We start from the raw sequence: 23,051 nt of genomic DNA, 5'->3' as shown, positions 1-23,051 counted from the left end.
AGAAAAAGCAGTCACAAGTTTTCAAAAGGCGAGGCGGAGAAAATTGGTGTAAAACAATTAATTTCTGGTGGAGAACTATTGAGGATAACATTTCTTAATAAGACAATGTTCAGTAAAATTACTCCCGATCGTCAAAGGTAATTTAGGAAAAACTCCATGAGTGTAACATTACAATCGTTATTACATAGATTAAATAAAGGGTGAATTTGCACCTCGGAGGAACGAGATTGAAACTGATGAGTTTTCAATTGCCATGGCACTGGCAGTTTCCCATTCAGGTTGTCATCACAAGATCCATTTACCCATCTACAAACCTTCAGAACCCACACGCTGGGGCTCTAAGGAATCAAACCATAAATTATGGATGGATAAACAGCACATTTAAAACCATAAAATCTTACAACACAGAAGGAGGCCATTCAGGCCATCGTGCCTGTGACAGCCCTTTGAAAGAGCCACCAACTAGTCCCACTCTTATCCCAACGAGTCCCACTCCCCAGCTCTTACCCCACAGCCCTGCATTTTTTTCCTTTTTAGGTACTTATCAAATTTTGAAAGCTTTGATCGAATCTGCTTCCATCAGCGCTTTGCAGACCATGACAGCTCACTGGGTAAAAAAAAGTCTCATTGTCTCCCTTCTGATTCTTTTACCAATTATCTTAAATCTGTGTCCTTTGGTTAAATCACCAATAAACAAATTACTGACTTAGCAAACAGTACCGAGCTGAGGAGAGTCACTGAGTTTCAGACACCGAAAGATTAACAGAGCTGCATTAAGCAGAGCTGGGTGGGAATGATATTAATCTGCCGGTACTCACTCTGTAGACTTGGCATGTTGGCATCCTCTGGTTTGGTTTTCAGCAAGTGAGGGAGTCGGGTGTACCTGTAGCCAAATCCACAACCCTGAAAAACATTGAAGAAACACACAAAGCAAGAAAAATATAAAACAATGGAAGATTATCACTGTAGGGCCTGTGATTTGCACAAGACATTAAAAGCAAGGTTAGGGACTATTTGAGTCCCTGAAGCTCATCAATGCTTCTAAAAAAAAATTGTAAATGAAAAGCAATTTCCCCGACCACTTCATTGTTGTCCTGTAGCTCAGTGGTTAAGAGCACTCACGTCACAAGCGAGAGGACCTGGGTTTGATTCCTGGTCAGGGCAGGGGGAAACGTTGGGCAAGTTTCCTTACTCCACACACACACACACGCCTCTGTTTAGAGTTAGGTAGGAACCCGGTTGTTAGTCGATTGGCAGATTGCTTTTCCAGGTATAACAATCCCTTAAAAAAAATAATTTGGTCACTCAATCCACGACTGTTTGCGGGACGCTGCTGTGCGCAATTGGCTGCTGCGTTTCGCCCACAAAACAGTCAATCCACGTTACAGTATATTCTGTGAAGCGCTTTGAGACGCCTTGAAGACGTGATCAGGCACTGTATCAAATAAACGCAAGGATTGCCTGTAACATACCCTCCAGAGACGCACAAGGATCCAGTTGGTCTGTGCCCATGGTCTCTGTTCATACGGAGCTAAAAGGTTCTTCATCATCGCCATACGCCTACGAGAACATACAGAAATAAGCCAATTACCCTCTGCTGAACAACAATGCCCCACAACAACTTGCACTTAAACAGCCCTTTTCTGATAAAATCACATCTTGAAGAGGGGTTTCGCCTCCAAAATACAGTCAATTCACTTTACAGTATATCCTCTGAAGTGCTTTGAGACGTCTCCTTAAGACATTCCTCTTCGACTGCACATTCGGCCAACCTCTTACCCCTGCCCTCCCCGTCTTCCACCTCCGCGCCCCCGCCCCCCCGATCCCAACCCCCAGCTCAGGTCCAAATCCCTGACTGTCCAGCGCATTATTAACAGTTGCTTCTCTGAACTTACTGCTCCTCTAAAATGCGTTCGACAGCTCGCAGGGAGTGTGGATAGCAAACATAACTGGCAAGTGCCTGCATCAGAGAATCCTTAATGTCTAGAGGAGAATAAACAGAGAGAAAAAAAAAGCAGCGTTGTAAAATTAGTCCAAGGAAATTCTATGAAATGGAACACTCTTCCACTTCCGCCACCCAGTGTCAGCATTAAGCGCCACGCAGATTAGGACAACATGGCTTTCGCTGCTGAGTAAAGCTCCTCCTACTTTGTCCTAATAAAGGAAGATAACATGGAGTCCTGTAGCTCAGTGGTTAGAGCACTCGCCTCGCAAGCGAGAGGACCTGGGTTTGATTCCCGGGCAGGTCAGGGCAAAACGTTGGGCAAGTTTCCTTACTCCACACACACACACGCCTCTGTGTACCAGCAGTGAGTAGGAACCCGGTTGTTAGTTGATTGGCGGAACGCTTTTCTAGGAGTGACAATCCCTTCAAAAACAAAAGAAAATCGGCAGCCAGAAGGTTGGACGACCGTGGGCTCTAGAGTACCTCGTCCCAATATAAAGTCTTACCTGTTCCCACAATCCGAGGATCAGCAAAATGCTTTGCCAAGATTGCAGCCAATCGGCTCAGAGTGTCCTGATATCCTGCGACGAGAGAGAAAGAGAGGGGAGAGATAGAGAGAGAGAGAGGGAGGTGATCAACCGTTTATCCTTGATCACTGTGTAGCACTTTGTTATGTGCGGATGCATATAGATATTAATGGGCAAAATCAGCTGACACTACGGTTAATAAACCAACCAACTGAATTATAGCTCAATACGTATGTACTCTGGTAACGACTCTCCATGCTTACCAGGCAGCTCATCCATGCTATTCACTGGGCTGAAGTAATTCTTCAGAGCACTGTAACTGTTCATCGCGACGTTCAGGTAGAACTCCGGCATAAAGGCAAACAACGACTGCGTGCGGTCACTTCGCTCGATTGTTTTGATGCAGATCTGCAGCAGCCAGTAAATGTCCAGCATCTTCTCCTGAAAAAGGGAAGGAAGAGGTTACTTATTTTAGGGATGAAGACAATCAGCACTTTTCAGAGTAGAATCACAAGCTGATAAGACAAGAGGTTCAAAATTAATCACAGGATAAAACAAGCCACAGAATTCAAGTAAACCGACTGACTGTTTGTGGGGACGCTGCTGTGTGCAATTGACTGCCACATTTCGCCCACAAAATATACAGTCAATTCACTTTACAGTATATCCTGTGAAGCACTTTGAGACGCTTCGAAGCTGTGGTAAGGCACTGTATCAAATGAAGGATTGTTTTTATTATTGTTAATAAACAGGCTGAATAATCTGGCAGGTTTAATCAAAAAGTTCTGTTAAGAGAATGTTCATTAGGATTCCTCGCTGCCAGTTTTAATGCACTGCAGCTCACGCACTCAGCCTCTCCAATGTCTCATTTTGTTATAAATAACTATGTTGAAATAAACTCAGTGTTCCCTGTACAAGACTAATATCATGGCCAGCTTCTATTTGGTACTCTCAAGGGATTGGGAACTTCTCCGCAATGTTTGTGGTTTGCTCCGGCTTCCCAACTTCTCACAAAGGTGCTCTTCCCAGCAGCGTGGTCAACAACAACAACAAATTACATTCACACGGGGCTTTTCACGTCAGGAGGACATCCCAAGGCGCTGGACAGTCAGGGATCCACACCCGAGATGGGAGTTGAGATAAGGTGGTGGGCAGGGAGGGTAGGGGTAGAAGGGTGACCGAAGGTGCAGTCAAAGAGGAGGGTCTTTGAGACGGGTCTTGAAGGAGGCGAGGGAGGGAGTGGTGGGGGGGGGGGGGGGGGGCCAGGTGGAGGGACCATGGGATGGAGTTCCAGACAACAACTTGCAACAACAGAGTGTGGACGTTACCTTTGAGTAGATGGTGGCATTGATCCAGGCAAGTCGCCGGCTCAGGTGGTTGAGTTTCTCAGAAAAGACTCTCTGACTCTTGATCAACTCTTCCATGATGTCCTTCCTCTAAACGGAACAAAGGCAAAGAGTGTTAAGCTGCAGATTCCCCAGTGAACATAAAGCATAACACAACTTCAACTGACCTTCCCCTACGTCAATCAGCCAGGCTTGGCTGTAGTAGTTACAGGCTACAGGAGGGTAGTCTTGTTTGGGCAGCTTTCGCCCACAAAATATAGTCACTACACTTTACAGTATATTCTGTGAAACGCTTTGAGACATCTCAAAGACGTGATACAGCGCGATATCAAATGCAAGGATTATTATGTGTTTTTTTTCCCCCGCAATTGTTGATTTTGAAGTTTGGTTTGATGTGCTCAATATGTTCAAAAGCATCACAACTAACATACAACATATGGCTCTGCTGTGCACTGTACCTCTCCTGATTAATCACCCGTTCATTTACCTTCGAAGGGCATCTTGTGATCTTCTCCTCTGTGTCTTTCAAGGCCACGGCATATTCATGGACATCATCAGAGACCCCAACCATCTGTAAGCACAGAAGAGGATTGAGCTCAACATCACGTCTTCACCCTAACCCGTTACCCCATCTCCTTTGTTACGTTACCTTGCCAAGCTGTTGATGGACACTGAGGTTGTACATCATAATGACTCCATCCAGGATCTCCAGTAAAGATTTCTCTGTGAGTAGCTGATCTCTCACATCGGAAGGACGCCCCACTAACAGACCATCGTTTGCATGGCTCCCCTCAACTGTACAAAGAAGTGAAAAGTCAAGATGTATTAGTAGAAATGAATGTTAATTCTGTCACACAATTACATGGACGGCTACAGCCTGAAAACAGAGATCAGTTGACTTTCGATCTAACTGGATTAACTGACCAAATTATTATTATTATTAATACAAAGCTTTGAATTCAGCTTTGATGGAAGTTGTTGCTTGTGTCACTGACGTACATGAAGAATTAGGTGGTACTTAGCCAACAGCCAACACACCTTTCAAGTGGCGTTAAGAGGTGCCTGTCCTGTGTGCATTAGGTTTAATGACGCGACTGTTGACTGTGCTCATTTCTAAAAGTGCATTCCTGCTCGAGCTGATTTAGCAGCTGTCGAGTCAGAGTGAATTCATTACAATATTAATTTGTTGACTGGATGCACTTTTTGTTGTTTTGCTTTGCAGATGGACAGCTGATCACAGTGTATCTGCACACAGTTAAAGCTGACGATTATTCTGGGCTGCTTCTGTGGAGAACCCAAACCTCTCGTTTTTGTTTTCCCCCAAAGGGATTATTTACTCCCCGGAATATATGTGTGCGTGTGTGTGTGGTATGTGTGCGTGTGTGTGGAGTAAGGAAACCTGCCTAAGTTTTGCCCTGCTCCGTGAACTGAAGGAGATGTGGGAGAAGGCAAGGTTAATGCCCGAGTGGCACAAACACAATCAATTTCACGGACCAAAGTCAGGGACATGCACTACTCACCGTTGCCCCAGCATTGGCGTTTCCAACAGACTGCCCATCACAGTGTTCACTTGCCAGAGGCAACATGGCCATAACCCAATGCCACAATAACGACCATTTAATTCAACCGCGTATACAAGGCTTGCTACAAACCCCTGCTGGGAACACGCAGTACCAGCTGAGTTCATACTTACTGTCCTCTTCCGTCCTCTGCTCCATGTTCAATGTCCGAATCTTCACCTTCTCTACGGTTGTCAACGATCGACGGGGATTCATCAAACTGACCGCCGCTGTGCTCAGGAATCTATTCGCTCGGCCTAACGTAGGTGAACTTAACCAGCTCGGCCTGGCTAGTGCTCCTCCGATTGCAGCAGCTCCAGTTGGCCTCTGCTGTGGTGAGGACATAATAATTATAATAATAATCCTTGCATTTGATACAGCGCCTCACCACGTCTTCAGCACGTCCCCAAAGCACTTCAACAGGTTATACCGTCAAGTGAATCGACTGTATATTTTGGGGGGCGAAATGCAACACAAACAGTCGTGGATTGAGTGACCAAATTATCATTATTTTTTTTTAAAAAAGGGATCATTACCTCCAGAAAAGCGATCCGCCAATCGACTAACAACCGTGTTCGTACTTACTGCTGGGCAAACAGAGACGTGTGTGTGGAGTAAGGAAACTTGCCCAATGTTTGCCCTGTGCTGCCCGGGAATCGAACCCAGGTCCTCTCGCTTGTGAGGCGAGTGCTCTAACCACTGAGCTACGGGACTCCTGTAAGATGAGAAGCTGTAAAATCTGAACACCTCCGAGGCTAAACAAGACAAGGAACGTAGGGCTCAACGGTAATACTTCTCTCTCAAACTCTGTGATTTACGGGAGTTCTGTACCTGCTGAGTTATATTCTCATCGTCCTCATCCAAGTCATCCATGGAGATAGCTGAGATCTCGGCAGGGTCAATAATGATGTTTGCTTTTGATGCAAGATCATCTGTCAGAAACACAATATGGGGAACAACACAAATTAGTTTCACCCTCAACACATGTTTCCCACCAATGTTGATATGAGCATAAATATGTTCTGATGAAAGATCAACGACCTGCAACACCGATTCTCTCCATAGATAATAGTACTAATCCTTGCGTTTGATATAGCGCTTTCCAAAGCGCTTCACAGAATAGACTGTAAAGTGAATTGACTGTATATTTTTGGGCGAAACGCGGCAGCCAATCGCGCACAGCAGCGTCCCAACAAAGTCGTGGATCGAGTGACCAAATTGTTATTTTATTTATTTTCTGAGTATGTTCCAATCATCTCTGTGCCGCCCCACTCTATCTCCCACTCTCTCCCTCCCAAAGTTGGTCTCTCTCTCTCACAACCTAATCTGCGTCTGTCTTGTTGATCTATTTAGAGTTGAGATACAGATCAGCCATGATCTAATAGATGCTGCCTGACCTGCTGAGTGTTCCCGGTGACATCTGGTTTTATTGCATATGAATATACTTGGGGCGGGTATTTTGCTAATATTTCTCCCTGCACCTGTGGTGGAATAATCAGACAGCATTCTGGAAACCATGAAAAACATAGGGGACAGAAGTAAGAGTCAACATCTTCCAAATAGAGGGACGGAATACAAATCTGCATAAGCGTGCTCCTACCAGAGAAACAGTTTAATACGGCGGTTTAAGTTTCCTTTGATTTAATCTCTAGTATATTTTTCACTTTGTTGAAATTGTTGAGGTCATCGGTACCCAAGATAATCACAATAATACCCCTTATGTTTGATATAGCGCCTGATCCCGTCTTCGAGACGTCTCCACAGGAAACACTGGGAAGTGAATTAACTCTATATTTTGTGGGTGGAAAATCACCAGTTTAAGGTAACAGTCCCCAAAACACTATTTTAATTCTGCATTTGGAATTCCATCATCAGCACTGCAGGCTTGGCCAAATCAACAGCCAATTCTTAGGAACAGAACCTGTCCCATTGGGAAACAAACACATTCACAGCGATCACTGTGAAAGCTTCCTCAATTCCTAATCAGCAATATTAAGAAGCTGAAACCATGCCCCAAAAAAAACCCAAACCTTCAGTAATCTCAGTGATGGAATTTTTAACAACAACAAAATTACATTTATAGAGCGCCTTTCACGTCAGGAGGATGTCCCATCATAAACGAAAACAACATAATAAGCATCGTAAACAAAATAAACTCACTGCTGCCTTCAGCAACTATGCCCCCACCCTTTAGAATTCCCTCTCTCTACCCTGTCATCTTGGACCATCTCTATCTGTCTTTAAATCCCACCTAAAAACTGACCACTTTAACCATTCCTATGGTCACCTCCCCTTCTCTCTTGCTCAACATTCGACACCTTCCCCATGAAGCACTTTGAAACAACATCCTATGTGAAGGCTGCTATACAAATGGAGTCCTGTAACTGATTGATTAGAGCACTCGCCTCGCAAGCGAGAGACCGGGTTCGAGTCCCAGGCAGGGCGAAATGTCGGCCAAATTTCCTTACTCCGCACATCTCTGTTTACCCCGCAGTAAGTAGGAATCCAGTTGTTGGTCAATTGGCAAATGGCTTTTCCAGGGCTTAGAATTCCTTAAAAAATACACTGCTGTGCACAATTGGCTGCCGCGTTTCGCCCACAAAATATATGCAGTCAAATCTCTTTACGGTACATTCTGTGAAGCACTTTGAGATGTCTAGAAGACTTGATGAGGCGCTGCTTGAAATGCAAAGAGTATATTTTATATATCATCTCCAAGCAGCAGCAATACAAACAGTAGCAGCTTCTGAATGAGCACATTAAAAAAATTGGGAGGCTTCGGAAACGACAAGAGCTGCCTTAATCAAAGCAGCCTCTTGTTGAACCGATCACAAGAACTGCACCAGAAACGGAACATTGAACAGTGAGCAAGTGTTGGGATTCTCAGTATTATTATTTTACTGTTGTTCTCTGGCAATGTAGAGAGTTTGATGAAGGACTGGTGATCAAAACGTCCTGAGGGGTAAATGACAACTCAGGAAATTGATTACTTTTGCATGTGCAACTGCAGTAAACCAGCCCCTAACTAAGCACATTCCTCATCCAGGCAGGACTGCGCTGTACACAGCCAGTGGGCATTTATTCAGCCATTCAGCTACATTAATAAAAAAAATTAATTTAACGTTGAGAAACACTCCGTCTTATGGTACGTCTAACAGTGGAAGGAATGAGCCTGAATTCGCCCTGCAGACATCATAATCGACAGTTTTTTAAAAAAAAATAACTTGTCTTTATACATTTTAGGAATCTGAAAGCTAAACCCAATGTTCCAGCTTGCCCTTGAGGCTCCCTCTCAAGAATATAGCTTCAGGGAATATAGCTCCATCTCCTCTCCTCCTCTCACCTCCAAGGCGGGGATTTTATCTGTGGCTTCCTACTGTCAATGAGGGTTTCAGACCAAGTCATCTGAGACTGTTATTGGACTTGTCCGAAATACAATATCTTCTCTCGTTTACGACAATAATCATCCCCCAATAGTTGGCGATGGGGGAAGGAAGGAGCACTTTACACTGAAAGTGCTTTTACCCTGAGCAATATCCCTTGATAAAAATTCATCGCACTGAAGGAGAACACAGCTGTTGATTTGACCGCTGTTGATTTGACTGCTGTGATATTTGCTCGGATGAGAACGGAGGCATTGCACGAGGATGTGATTTGATTTGCCTGGTTCCCAAGTAATGAAGTCGAAGATTTTGTCTGGTTCAAACAAGGGGGCAAATGGGTCTAAGTGATGCTTATGTTACCATTGTTGATAGAGCGGCACTGATTAGCTCTTCTGCAGTGTGTACTGAGCTTACGTACTGTGGTCAGGATTACCAAAGCACACTTTAGAAGCAAAGGCCATAGATACGAAAATTATGAAGGGATGAATCCTGAATAGGTGCCTCTTCAGGCAGCCAAAAGGAAGATTGAAAATTGAGAAACTTGGCAAAATATAGTCTAATGATTGAATCCTAAATAGTTCTTATTCACAGGCGGGTTTCACCCACAAGATACACTGTCAATTCACTTTACAACATATTCTGTGAAGCGCTTTGCGACGTTCGAAGACTTGATAAGGTGCTGTATCAAATGCAAGGATTATTATTCTTAATTATTATAGGAAAGTTAATAGTTTGGCAGTTACTCATTTGAGTATCAGGATGGTGGTGTTGGTGGGGGGGAGGGCAGGAAAGAGAGGGAGGGAGTGAGTGAGGAGAGTAGTTAAGGCAGCCTATCAGCAGATGCTACTAATATCCGTTGCCTCACCTTTCAGAGCTTTTTTCAGATGGGACAGAAGGCCACCCAGTCGCTGCAGGTCAAAGTAATCCACCTTCCCATTGTAAAACAGCTGAGGGGGAACAAAGGCATCTGGAAACAGAAAAGCACCGTAAACTCTCTGCGTGTCCTGGTTCAACAGACTGTAAATCGTCAATATTTATCAATATCGTGTTGACCCCATAAGTCGAATCCCGAATGGGTAGGATGGTCCCGGCTGAACAAGCAGGGGCAAATGGTGTGATTTTAGCTGGTCTCAATCCACGGCTGTTTGTGGGGACGCTGCTGTGCGCAATTGGCTGCTGCGTTTTGCTCACAAAATAAAATACAGTCACTCCACTTTACAGTATATTTTGTGAAGCACTTTGAGACGTCTCGACAACGTGATAATGCAACTGCAAGGATTATTATTATTAATGTGGAGTAGACTGTGACTCAATGCAGTAGCTCCTTGTGTACAGATATCCTGTTTATCGTAATGAATTGTATGTCATTACAGGATGAATTTTAAGTACTTGATAAAAGCAAATGGTTAATCAAAGACTGGTTTCTACAGCCAGGTAGTGTGAGTGACTGCATGGAACAGACAAGCCCGTAATATACAGTACAACTTCATGCAAGATGCCTAGGCCTGCCCTTATAAACTGCAGTCAGATCTTCACCATACTGTGTGCTCAAAGATTCCCAGAAAATAATTTAAGGATATCAGATGTCTGTACGTGCCTTCACTGGCAATCGCGGATGGATTTCTCCGCCTGTACTCATCCCAGTAGCTTCGCAAAGCAGCAATCAGTCGATGTAGGAAGCAGACCATGTACTCGGGTGGACAAAGGATTGTAGGGTTCTGTAAAGAGCAGACAGCAATGTTAATAATAATCCTGGCATTTGATACAGCGCCTTATCACGTCTTTGAGACGTCTCAAAGCGTTTCACAGAATATACTGTAAAGTGAATTGACTGTATATTTTGTGGGCAAAACGTGGCAGCCAATTGCGCACAGCAGCGTCCCCACAAACAGTCATGGATTAAGTGACCATATTAGTATTATTATTTCCAACTGTTTACACCAACAAGCAGACGTGGTCACAATGATGGCTAGTTCAAGCAGCCCTTTTAAGATGTAAGGAAGCCTTGTTGTGTAGAATTGGTTGTGTGATTGAGGACTACAACACAAAAAGAAAATTGGCTGCTATGTTTTTTCAAATGCAAGGATTCTTAATTATTATTATTATTGCTGTAACCATCAGAGACTCACCCCTCGACTGCTCGCATTCTCTTGTAGAAACTTTCGAAACTTATTCAGGAAAATATATCTGGAAGCCTCACCCTGAAATAAAAGGGAGTTAAATATTTTTCATGTTCAACAGAACCTCTAGTGATCATATCAGAATGATTTGGTCACTGTTACTGTAATTTGCAGGACGCATTGCCAGCTGGTGCATATACACTCGAGGTCTGAGGATAATGACAAAACATTGCAGCAGAATCATGTAATGATCCCTGCTGGAAGATGGACACCTCTGAATATTGGGTGAGGAGAGGATTGGGATTGCTAGTGATGTCCCACAGCAACGTAGGAATGGATGGAAACAGAAGGTGTTCCATCTGGTGCCCTGTTGGCTGAATAGCCTGCTAACATTGACGGTCAAGGTTTCAACATGAATTACTGCCACTTGAGCAATCGATTGAAGGGCGCGCATTGCACCAAACCCAAACAGAGGATAGAAGGAATCACAAATAGCCGGTGAATGTCACCACTGAGACGGTGGTCTGCGGGTTACATATAGGAACACGGTCAGAGAACTCCGAGTTCAATGATAGACCCCACTTACCAAGCGCCCCCCCTCCCAATCCTCCCCACCAAGGGGGTTAGTCTGTATTCCTATTAGTACTTCCCTCCCCTCTTATCTATCTGGAATCTATTATTGTTCATATCTTCTCCATAAGATATTAAATATTTTTTTATTGAGATACAGGGATTACAAGTCACAATGCAAGATTAGCTTTCAAGACAGGGTGATAGGGTGGTGAGATATTAAGCGCATGTTTACGGCACAGTTGCTGTCGCATTACTTACCGACGACCCCTTATCTTTGTTGTTGAGAAACAATTTCAAGATCTGAACCTGCAGTTCCTCTACGACTGAAACACAGAACCATTAGACACCATTAGTGGCCATTTTACCCTGGATGGAACCGCTAAAGCCAATCAGAACTCGCACTATAACAGGTGTGGGCTGATACAGTTGGAAATGTCTTATTGCTAACGTGCTACGTTTGCCGATTGTAACCATGCATTCGCAGATTGCATACCCACCGTACAATTACCACTGATAATAATTCTCGCATTTGATACAGCGCCTTATCATGTCTCCGAGATGTCTCAAAGAATACACTGTGAAGTGAATTGACTGCATATATTGTGGGAGAAACGTGGCAGCCAATCGCGCACAGCAGTGTCCCCATGAAGAGTCGTGGATACGTCAAATGCAAGGATTATTATTATCATCAAATAAACTATTTTGAATTCTATGAAAAAAAAGGTCTTGATGCCCTACAGCGATCCTGACTGATGGGAGTGTGGATCCCTCTACTGCTCAACGCCATTCACTGCAACAGGAGGGGCTCTTGTGTTTATGTATTCAGTGACAACACTGCCATTCTACAAACAGGACCAGATTCAAGGATAATAAGCACCATCCAGCCTCCCAAACACCTCAGCAATTCCCTCAGGGTGCTCCCATCTAACCCAGCAATACATTTAGAGCTATCTCTTAAACCGTCATTGTATTATTGTACCTTCTAGAGATAAATCTATACCAAATGCAGCGATTATTATAACAATCAGAATATATTGTACATACTCATTTAACTGTTGCATTGCATCGTATCTATGTAAGCCATGGAAATTGCGATAATAATGATAGTAATCCTCAAGAGAGACTGTGTTAATTGCATCCATTAGCGATAGGATTGAAATACAATACAAATTACATTTGTATAGAGCCTTTCACATCAGGAGGACATCACACCACTTAGTCGTTCTTTCCTCAGCCAGATACAAACCTTCAATACGTTTCTTTAATCGCTGACAACCGCGTTCATACGCCCGGCGTCTTAGCCTCTCCTCAGCACTTTCCTCTCTCGTCTCTTTCCCCTAACGAGAGAAATGGCAAATGTTTTAAAATCGACATCCGCAGGCAGCAAACGTGGGTCTGGGTCAAAGAAGCAGGTCTTCGGGTGATTATTCGAAAGCAGAGGAGCAGAGGGGTGAAAGTGGAGGGATTTTGTATTGTAAGTACAATACAAAATTGTACAATACAAAATTACATTTGCACGGTAGCTTTCATGCTGGGAGGACGTCCCAAGGCACTGGACAGTCAGGGCTTTGACCCAAGCGGTGGGTGAGGAGGGTGGGGGGGGGGGGGAGAGGTCTTGGGGTAGGGTAGGGTGGAGATCAGGGAGCGTGACCTACAGCCTACAGTAGCTGATGGTGGGGTGGAGCAGAGCGGGTGGGGAAGCAGGACGAGGTTGGTGGAGATGGACTGACCGGGTTACTAGGATTACAGTGATCCAAAGCTATGGAGGTGTCTGAAGTTAAAGACAATGAACACTCACTCACCTCTTTGTCAAACCTTGTTGGCCACCATGTGGTGGGAATGAGCTCCTCCAACCCCGCCTCCTCCACTCGAAGTGGGGTCTTGATGAAGAAAAACACAACTGAACGCAGCACGTCAAACGTGGTCTCAAATTAAGGGAATTAAAGGTTTTTAAAAGCGCTTAATCTACGGAAATAGAAAGATCAATCACCTTCGCCCCGAAAGTGAATCCCCTGCCCCTCATTATCTATTTTTTTGAAGGGATTGTTGCACCCGGAAAAGCGATCCTTCAATCGACAAACAACTGGATTCCTGCTTACTGCTGGGAAACAGAGGCGTGTGTGTGTGTGTGGAGTAAGGAAATTTGCCTAACGTTTCGCCCTGACCGGGAATCGAACCCGGCTCTCTCGCTTGCGAGACGAGCGCTCTAACCGCTGAGCTACAGGACTCCACATCGCACTTCAACGGTTGAGTCACAGAACTGAGCTGGCCGAGCGAGGAGCAAGGCACAGAACGGCTTCAGGTTCTTTGGTACGAATGATAAAGTGGTCTTCGGAATATACCTTTGAACAAGAGTCCCTCAGGGAGTTTTGCTCCTCATGCAGGATTCATTGGATAAGCTTAAAGGATATAAGACATTACTGAGCAGATATTTCCTGGTTTTCTCGTGCCGCAGAATAGCTATGGTGAGGCGCAAGTAGTGGATCTGGAAAAAGATACAGAAATACGAGGCTTGTTAGCTCCCAGAGATGACACAATTCTGCACAATGTAACACAACCCTAGGTTTATAAGAGCCAGCAGTTGGGATCTTCAGCAAATTTATCTCAATGCGCTTCACACTGTAAAATGTAGTGACTGTGTATTTTGTGGACGAAATGCGGGGCAGCCAATTGCAACAGCGGCGTCCCACAGACAGTCGTGGATTGACTGAACAAAGTATTTTTTCTTTGATGGGATTATTATTACCCAGGGAAAAAAAAATCTATCATTATTTCCTATTAGAACAAGGTCGTCAGTTTGCAGGACTCGAGTTAAAGGGATGAACAGAGTTTTTGCATAACTAAAATAATAATAATAATCCCGGCATTTGACACAGCGCCTTATCACGTCTTCGAGACGTCTCAAAGCGCTTCACAGGATAGGCTGTAAAGTGAATCGACTATATTTTGTGGGCGAAATTTACTTTGGGGAGGCGACAAGTTATCTCACCTGAAGTCCTAAATCAGGGATTATAGGAGAAAACCGGTACGCCCGAAGCAATGACATCATCAGCTGTTTTAAACACTCCTGCACTTCATAATCCTGTCGCAAAAGAAACAAACAGAATCATTTTCAAGTATTTTGTTATTGGAAACAGCAAAGAGAATAAATTCACAGCTTCTTCTCAACTTCCAGAAACATGGGGGTTTTGTTGTTTTCTCTTAACGATAAGGAAACATCATTTGATCAGCATTTAGTCTCAATGAGGGGTTGAATGGCCTGTTCCTATGTGCCCCAGTAACTCTGCACACTCACCTCCATTAAGAGCCACATGAGGTCCAGCAATTGCTGAATCAGTGGGTGTTCGTCCACTGAACCACCGACCTCCAATATACTCAAGAAATAAGTCATCAGTACTTCTTCCACCAGGTAAACTTTACACTGTTCACAACACAAGTAAAAATTGATCAAGGATACGAAATACTAATTCTCGCACGTCGATAAGATACTGTAAAGTGAATTGACTGTGTATTTTGTGGGTGAAACTTGGCAGTCAATTGCGCACAGCAGCGTCCCCAGAAACAGCCGTGGATTCAGTGACCAAATTATTATTTTTTATTACAAATTTTTTTAAGGGATCATTATCCTCCGGAAAAGCGATCCGCCAATCGACTAACAAACGGGTTCCTACTTACTGCTGGGTAAACAGAAGCGTGTCTGAATGTGGACAGGTACACAGAAGCTGTGTGTGGAGCAAGGAAACTTGCCCAATGTTTTGCCCCGTCGCTGATATCTCTACTGCTGTATTGAATGAGCTCGGACACTTGCCATTAGGGGCGCGAAGCGGTTGAAGATGTGAGCGAGGGCGATGATCACAGTGGGCTCTCCTTCAGCTTGCCACAAAGACGCTCCCTTCACAGTCAACTTGGCTTCCTTTGACAAGGAGAGATCGCATGAGAGAAAGCAAAATACTGTAATAACGTTCCAGCTCCACAAACATTACAACAGTTCAAACTAAAGTGACATGTTATTGATCATGATAGTGCCTGGCTGGCTGCCTGTACGTCTAGTATTATTGTATAATTATTATTCTACTATTATTACCTGTACGTCAATGCCGGTAGTGATCACGTTCTTCAGGTATCCCAACAGTTTGTGGGCCTTCGTGAGATCTGCCTCAGGTGGATTTTGCATTGGACGATATCCTTCCATTGGATATGTGTGAAGAAGCTAAAGAAAGTAAAGTCTTTTGGAGACTATGGCCCAAGTAGTCCTCTAGGCTCAAACTTAACTCATGACAATAACACGAATAAGAATTGTGGAGTCACAAATCTCAGTGGTTAGAGCACTCGCCTTGCAAGCGAGAAGACCTGGTTTGATTCCAGGACAGGGCGAAACATTGGGCAAGTTTCCTTACTCCACACCCACGCCTCTGTTTACCAGCAGTAAGTAGGAACCCCGATGTTAGTCGATTGGTGGATCGCATTCCTGGGGGTAATAATCCATTCCAAAAAAATAATACTTTGGTCACTCAATCCACGACTGTTTGTGGGGACACTGCTGTGTGCAATTGACTGCCGCGAGTCACTCACAAAATACGCAGTTAATTTACAGCATATCCTGCGAAGTGCTTTGAGATGCCAAAGACGTGATGAGGCACTAGATCAAATGCAAGGATTATTATTATTATTATTAAGACCAAAATTCTCACTCAAAACCTGCACAAAGGATATCGTATGGGGCGGCTTCCGAAGTTGAAAGCCACGGATTCTTTGAAGGACAGGCTGATAGCTGGGAAGTAGGCCAAACCAGGGCCCAATTTGATGTTATCAAATGCAACGCCCAAAGATATCCCATTTCTGGAAAAGGAATTGCCAACAAACTGGTTACTGTTCTCAAGAGAGATAACATTACACATTAATAACTTCCATCCAATTCGCTTACAATTCATGTGCCCCCCTGCCCTGCCCGCCAGCTCCAGCATCGGAGGTCGAGCCATAGGTCTATCCCCCCCTACTCTCCTTCCTGGAGTTCCTTGGCCTCGCACCGTTCCTCGCCTCCTTCAAGGTCCACCTCGAGAGCTTCCTCTTTGACCGCATCTTAAGTCTTCTTCCCACTTCCATCCTCCTTGTCCCCAAAACAGATTCAAAGAATTTGATAAGCAACCAATACTCACAGACAGAAGCCAATCTTCCCTTCGTCTAGGTCTATTACACACGTGACGATATCCCCAGCCGCCCAAGACTGGAGGGGAAAAAATAATTGCGAATTACTGATGGCAGAGAGGAAACTAAATGCAGGAAATAAGACATTTGAAAGTGGGGGCAGATGGATGTCTGCCTGCAGCAGGCAATGCCGGTGAGTTTTAATATTCCAAACCTTGCATATCTTGTACTTACTTTTCCATAACTGGTGGTAGTGACATTCCATTTCCGTACTCGGTTCCCATCGTAAGCGTAAGAATCTGGAGTATCACCCACTCCCTCCTGTTCGTGGACACGTGGACATCAGATCAATGCGCTGGACAACCTGACAGCGAACTATTGCTATCATACCTCCAGTCACAAAAAATATACCTGCCCCTTACTGTACTAGTGTCTGGTCTTCATAAAACAATCCCTTCCAAAAGAAAAAAATATATATATTTGGTCACTCAATCCATGACTGTTTGTGGGACGCTCCTGTGTGCAATTGGCTGCTGCAAAAATATACAGTCATTACCCTTTACAGTATATCCTGTGAAGCGTTTTCTCGAGATGTCTCAGTAGATTAACTGCGATAACAATAAAATTTGCAGGGCTAAGGGGTAAGAGCGGGGGAGTGGGACTAGTTGGGGCAAGAGCAGGGAAGTGGGGCTAGTGGGTAGCTCTTTCAGAGCTGGCACAGGTATGGTGGATCGAATGGCCTCCTTCTGTGCTGTAAACATTCTATGATTCTAACTATTTTCTCTCAGATATCGTACGAAAAACAGTCTATCGTGAATCCGTCGACACCTATGTGTGGTACCCGCTCACCTCCTGGTTGAACCTGCAGTGAAGAGTGCACCAGCCAATCTGCATCAGGCCCTGAGAGGAGATCAGAACCTCGTACATCCATTTCCCTGAGGGGAAAGAGGACAAGAATCGGGAGAGGAACATTACACACCGACACGCGAGAGTTCTGAGGCAGAAGTAATAATAATAATCTTGGCGTTTGATATAGTGCCTCACCTTGGTACACGCACGTAGTGGCTCGGATAGAGCTGAAATTGCTGTGGCCAACAACCTAAAAGAAAGGAAGGCACAGTTAAGTTCCACGTTAGCACCTACACTGTAGCCATTCCCTCTGTTGCGGAAAGGGTAGAATGAACACGACAACAACAACTTGCATTTACGTAGGGCCCCTCACGCAGGGTAGTGTCCCAGAGCGCCATTAGCTAACATAATGGATGGCGAGAGAAAGAGAAGAGACACACATACACGTGCAAAGTATTATTGGAATCTATTACATTATACCACGCAAGCTTTTTTTTTTAAAAAAAGACCATTTGTCAGAGTATCCTCGTACTCTACAGCGAAGCCTAAACCAGCAGCCTTTTTTTTCCCGAGGTACTTACACCGAGCAAATCATCATCTACGAGCAGCAAGCCCTCGAACCCGCTGGTGTGATCGAGCACAACCATGGCTGGGCCGAGACGTCCATCAACACTTTGCTCTGAAATTTACAAAGTCAAACCATCAATCGGCAACTCTCCGCGTCTAGCAGATTCACAGCAAATCATACAAGGGAATAACGTCTGAAATATATACATGGTACCGATTATCGGGATAACTCTTCACTGGAAGGGAAAATACACGCCCACAAAATACGCACAGTCACGACACTTTACGGGATACGGTGTGAAGCGCTTTGAGACGTCTCGAAGACGTGATAAGGTTCTGTATCAAATGCAAGGATTATTATTATCATTATTATTAATAAAAGGGCCAAGTTATCCAGAGGGGCGAGTTAAATTCAGCCGGGCTACTGATAGGATAGGTGAGTCACCTAAGTGGTCAGGGTGGAGTTATCAGGACTTTACCGCACTTGTTCTGTACAATCTGTTGCAGACTGCAATGGGGTTCAGGTGTTTTTTTGGCGTCGAATGGATAGCTAGGTGTCAGATCTGGGTTGGAACTAATAAACGATAATGGTTAATAACACACATTATTGCTGGGATCTCACCTTTGTTCTCGGCCTCACTGTCAATGCCATCAGATAACAACCGATCCAAGTGTTCGTTCAAGTTTTGAAAGTTCAAAGGTTTTCTGCGACAAAGAGTGAGAAAATATAACAACCTCTATAATAATAATAATGATCCTTGCATTTGATTCAGTGCCTTATCACTCCTTCACAAACACAAATTTCCCTCCATACTCTGTTCTGAGGTAACGGATTTGACACAAGTTAACGCACACTATAAATACGGCAAGGCAAGGAGATGCAGTCTCTACAGGCCTGGGTAAACTGAGCTGCATCGTCCAGCCACACTGCCAGGATTAATTGGGGATTTCTGACTCATGTTGGACCAGAGACGGCCACAGCTGAACAGGACACTAGCTGACATTCAGCACTAATACACTGCCTGTCCAGCCAGAACTACACCATCTACTGGGGGTTTAGCTTGCAGTGGTTAACAGGAGTTGAAAGAGAAGAATCCCTTTCTCCCTGATCTGCTGATGAGTCAGGCTCGATGATCTGTTATCAACACTATCTTGGGAGTATTGAGGACAACATGTATTTACCCCTCACGTCCCAGAGCGCTTGACAATGGCGGAGGATCATGCGGAGCCGCGGGGAGGTGACCATACATACGGTCAAAGAGGAAAGTCTTCAGGTTCAACCTGAAGATGGAGAAGGAAGTGGCCGGGCAGAGGGATAGAGGGAGAGTGTTCCAGAGTTTCAGGGCGTAGTGGTTGAAATGAGTCACCTGTACTGAAGGTTCCACAATGTGTGCACAAGCAACTAACACCTGCATTGTTCACATTGTACATCACTCAGAGGTCTGACTCAGGTGCCAGCTGAGACACCCAAACACTTGTTGGTTAAATGCGGTTGATATATATCTTATTAAACACCGTGTACCTGAATGTTGCTGCCAGCCCTCTGTTCTCAGAGCTGGGGAAGATGTGGTGGAGGAAGTCACTGAGGAGCTTGTCGTTCACAATACCTACACCAACAAATACAACAGTGTAATGTTACTCTGCTGTAGAATGAGTTCATGATGGTTCTCTCAAACATGAATTTTGGTTTCATCATTAATCTACATTCATGGGAATAACGGTTTATAGAAACATACAAACCACAGAACCAGGAGGAGACCATTCAGCCCCTCGAGCCCGTTCCACCATTCTATAAGATCATGGCTGATCTGTACCTCAATTCCAATTACCCGCTCTTGCCTATTATTAACAATAATAATAAAAATAATAATATACGTAATCATTTTATTAATAATTTAACTTGCTTTACTGTCCAATAAACTATGATGCCTGAAGCCACAGAGGGATTATTACCTAAGAAGAACTGACTACTCTGATCACTACAGATAATTGATTGGTCTACAGTTAAATAAATATTGACTTAACTTTTCAAGCTATAACTACTGTACTGTTATACACCTATTATTGAAGCACACCCCAGGGGACAATAATGTCTTTATGTAATTAGAACAAACTGTCAGTCACCTTTGTAACCCTCAAGTCACCTATTACAATCTTTAGCAATGTTGCTAAGTCGAAGTGGTTCAATCGAGCCTACTCCCAACCCGACCCCGTTCAGCCTAGGATCCCAGTGCTGCTGTCGGTCTTGGGAGTTTTAGCAAAGTTATATCCGCAGATCCCAGCAAATATCACTCTAGCAACTAATAATGAAAACAAAACATTTTAAAAAGCCAAGCAACATTATTGCCTCCACCACTATTAGCGGACTGATCGAATCCTACCTGTGACCTTTGGTTTCTCCGTGTCAGAGCTCAGTTGATAACTCTTTCTGGACAGTGATGAGTTGCTGTTTTTTGACGTCATCTTTCACGTTAGTGTCGGCAGAGACCCGTTGACCTGCTGGCGGACAATGATTCAACGTGAGCCACAAGGCACCAAAATTCATCCCGAACGCAAGATTCTGGACAGAGTCAAGATCCAATACAGAGCTTCACAGAACACGCGCCCTGCGCGGTTCTACACGGGCGGCTTTGGGGGTTACAGGGGCCGGGCTGGGGGCTGAGCTGAGTACCACTTTACAGTGTATCCCGTGAAGCGCTTTGAGACGGCTCGAGGACGTGATGAGGGGCTGTGTCAAACGCACGGATTATTATTGTTATTATATTATTATGATGATGACGGCAGGGGTGGAGTTGGGCTGAGTGTCAGTCTCAGTTGCTCTCCTGTTTACTTCAAATAACCACGACAGGAGGATGATGAAGCAGCATTTCTGGTCGCAGCTCATTAGGTGAGGCTGGGGCCTGGGGGGGGGGGGAGAGGGGCGGAGAGGCAGCGAGAGGGGGAGGGAGGGAGGGGCCTGGGGCGAGGGGGGGGCAGCTGAGCTGTGGGGAAGATGAGGGTGGGGGCTGTGTGGGGGGGCTGTGTGGGGGGGGGATGAGGGTGGGGGCTGTGTGGGTGGGGGTGGGGGGGGGCTGTGTGTGTGTGTGTGAGGGGGGGTGAGGGTGGGGGGTGTGTGGGGGGGGGTGGGGGCTGTGTGGGTGTGTGTGAGGGGGGGGTGGGGGCTGTGTGTGTGTGTGTGAGGGGGGGTGAGGGTGGGGGTGTGTGGGGGGGGGTGGGGGCTGTGTGGGTGTGTGTGGGGGGGGGGGATGAGGGTGGGGGCTGTGTGGGTGGGGGTGGGGGCTGTGCGTGTGTGTGTGAGGGGGGGTGAGGGTGGGGGTGTGTGGGGGGGGTGGGGGCTGTGTGGGTGTGTGGGGGGGGGATGAGGGTGGGGGCTGTGTGGTGTGTGTGGGGGCTGTGTGGGTGGGGGGGGGGGGCTGGTGTGTGTGTGTGAGGGGGGTGGGGGCTGTGTGGGTGTGTGTGAGGGGGGGTGGGGGCTGTGTGGGTGTGATGAGGGGGTGGGGGCTGTGTGGGTGTGTATGAGGGGGTGGGGGCTGTGTGGGTGTGTATGAGGGGGGTGGGGCTGTGTGGGTGTGTATGAGGGGGGTGGGGGCTGTGTGGGTGTGTATGAGGGGGGGGGGTGTGGGGGTGGGGGGTGGGGGCTGTGTGGGTGTGTGGGGGGGTGGGGGCTGTGTGGGTGTGTGGGGGGGTGGGGGCTGTGTGGGTGTGTGAGGGGGGTGGGGGCTGTGTGGGTGTGTATGAGGGGGGTGGGGGCTGTGTGGGTGTGTATGAGGGGGGTGGGGGCTGTGTGGGTGTGTGGGGGGGTGGGGGCTGTGTGGGTGTGTATGAGGGGGTGGGGGCTGTGTGGGTGTGTGGGTGGGGGGTGGGGGCTGTGTGGGTGTGTGAGGGGGGGGGGGGTGGGGGGGGGGGGTGGGGGGTGTGTGGGTGTGAGGGGGGACTTGAACTCGGTGCTGGGCCTCTGGTATCCGAGCAGTGACTCTCTGGGCTCCGGTCCCTCTCTGTCGCGCTCCTCTGTTTTCTGGGACAAACCTGTGTGTGTGTGTGTGGGGGCGGTGTGGGGGGTGTGGGGGGGGGAGGGTGTGGGTGTGGGGGGAGAGGGTGACGGTAACTAACGGTCTCTGTGTCTCACAGCGTCTCCTCCGCCGCCGCCATCTTGAACTACGGGTCCCCCCCGGGCCCCGCCCCCCGGCCCCGCCCCCCAGCCCCGGGCCCCGCCCCCCGGCCCCGGGCCCCGCCCCCCGGGGGGCGGTTTCGAAACGCGTTCGTTCTCAGAGTCACAGCTTTGCTGATCCTTAATGGCTGAGTTAGCTGTGCCCCCCCAACACCCCCCAATAATAATAATAATAATAATCCCCAAAGCGCTTCACAGAACACACTCGAACGCGGCAGCCAATTGCGCACAGCAATGTCCCACAAACAGTCGTAGATTGAAAATGACCAATAACTTGGCCAATAACCACTGAGCTACAGGACTCCACGCAGGGCTGAGTTAGCTGTGCCCCCCCCAACACCCCCCAACACCCCCAATAACACCCCCCAACACCCCCCCCAACCCATTCCCCCCAACACCCCCTCCCAACCCATTCCCCCCCAACACCCCCCTCCCAACCCATCCCCCCCCCAACACCCCTCCAACCCATCCCCCCCCCCAACACCCCCCTCCCAACCCATCCCCCCCCAACACCCCCCTCGCCCACAAGATGTGCAGTCAATTCTCTTTCCAGTATATTCTGTGAAGCGCTTTGAGACGTCTCGAAGAAGTGCTGAGGCGCTGTGACAAATCCCAGGATTATTGTCATTGCAATATAGACTGTGACTGAAATTCCATCTGAGCTGATTCAACTTAGCACGGCCGGGAACTGCACTGGGACCTTTCTGGATCTCAGTATAACAGGCTCTGGAACTCCATCCCCAGTGCCTTCGCCGCCTCCTCCCTTTCCTCCTTCAAGGCCGGTCTCAAGACCTTTCTCTTTGACCGTACCTTCAGCTCCGCTCTCGACTCTCTTCCCCCTCCTCGCTCCCTCCCTTCCCTCCCCTCCC

The 23,051-nt window shown here is 46.4% G+C and overlaps 1 protein-coding gene across 3 annotated transcripts in view; it reads right to left on the bottom strand.

Annotated features, from left to right (window-relative positions):
• Nucleotides 1–22,183, bottom strand: part of LOC103176755 (E3 ubiquitin-protein ligase RNF123) — a 67,055-nt gene extending 44,872 nt beyond the window's left edge. Inside the window, exons 1-31 of one of the 3 annotated variants that reach the window (XM_042339578.1) lie at nt 22,125–22,183; nt 20,396–20,510; nt 19,537–19,621; nt 18,637–18,719; nt 18,029–18,126; nt 17,643–17,697; nt 17,448–17,533; nt 16,833–16,919; nt 16,610–16,677; nt 16,167–16,292; nt 15,538–15,652; nt 15,262–15,366; nt 14,749–14,874; nt 14,443–14,535; nt 13,865–13,938; nt 13,256–13,373; nt 12,700–12,790; nt 11,712–11,776; nt 10,890–10,961; nt 10,358–10,478; nt 9,626–9,727; nt 6,209–6,309; nt 5,512–5,707; nt 4,468–4,613; nt 4,306–4,389; nt 3,801–3,908; nt 2,736–2,913; nt 2,452–2,526; nt 1,896–1,983; nt 1,473–1,560; nt 819–903 (exon numbers count right to left, since the gene is read on the bottom strand). In XM_042339578.1, coding sequence (XP_042195512.1) covers nt 819–903; nt 1,473–1,560; nt 1,896–1,983; nt 2,452–2,526; nt 2,736–2,913; nt 3,801–3,908; nt 4,306–4,389; nt 4,468–4,613; nt 5,512–5,707; nt 6,209–6,309; nt 9,626–9,727; nt 10,358–10,478; nt 10,890–10,961; nt 11,712–11,776; nt 12,700–12,790; nt 13,256–13,373; nt 13,865–13,938; nt 14,443–14,535; nt 14,749–14,874; nt 15,262–15,366; nt 15,538–15,652; nt 16,167–16,292; nt 16,610–16,677; nt 16,833–16,919; nt 17,448–17,533; nt 17,643–17,697; nt 18,029–18,126; nt 18,637–18,719; nt 19,537–19,621; nt 20,396–20,477 — 3,001 coding nt within the window. In that variant the 5' untranslated portion in view covers nt 20,478–20,510; nt 22,125–22,183. Of the gene's footprint in view, nt 1–818; nt 904–1,472; nt 1,561–1,895; nt 1,984–2,451; nt 2,527–2,735; nt 2,914–3,800; nt 3,909–4,305; nt 4,390–4,467; nt 4,614–5,511; nt 5,708–6,208; nt 6,310–9,625; nt 9,728–10,357; nt 10,479–10,889; nt 10,962–11,711; nt 11,777–12,699; nt 12,791–13,255; nt 13,374–13,864; nt 13,939–14,442; nt 14,536–14,748; nt 14,875–15,261; nt 15,367–15,537; nt 15,653–16,166; nt 16,293–16,609; nt 16,678–16,832; nt 16,920–17,447; nt 17,534–17,642; nt 17,698–18,028; nt 18,127–18,636; nt 18,720–19,536; nt 19,622–20,395; nt 20,514–22,124 lie in introns of all 3 variants that reach the window. The other 2 variants (XM_042339580.1, XM_042339579.1) reach the window with 2 other exon arrangements.
• Nucleotides 22,184–23,051: the final 868 nt, after the last annotated feature.

Source organism: Callorhinchus milii, unplaced genomic scaffold (genome assembly GCF_018977255.1).
Source record: "Callorhinchus milii isolate IMCB2004 unplaced genomic scaffold, IMCB_Cmil_1.0 Scaffold12, whole genome shotgun sequence".
In the NCBI taxonomy this organism is placed as follows: domain Eukaryota; kingdom Metazoa; phylum Chordata; class Chondrichthyes; order Chimaeriformes; family Callorhinchidae; genus Callorhinchus; species Callorhinchus milii.
Note: the sequence above shows the minus strand (reverse complement) of the source record. Positions and strands in the feature narration are given on the sequence as shown.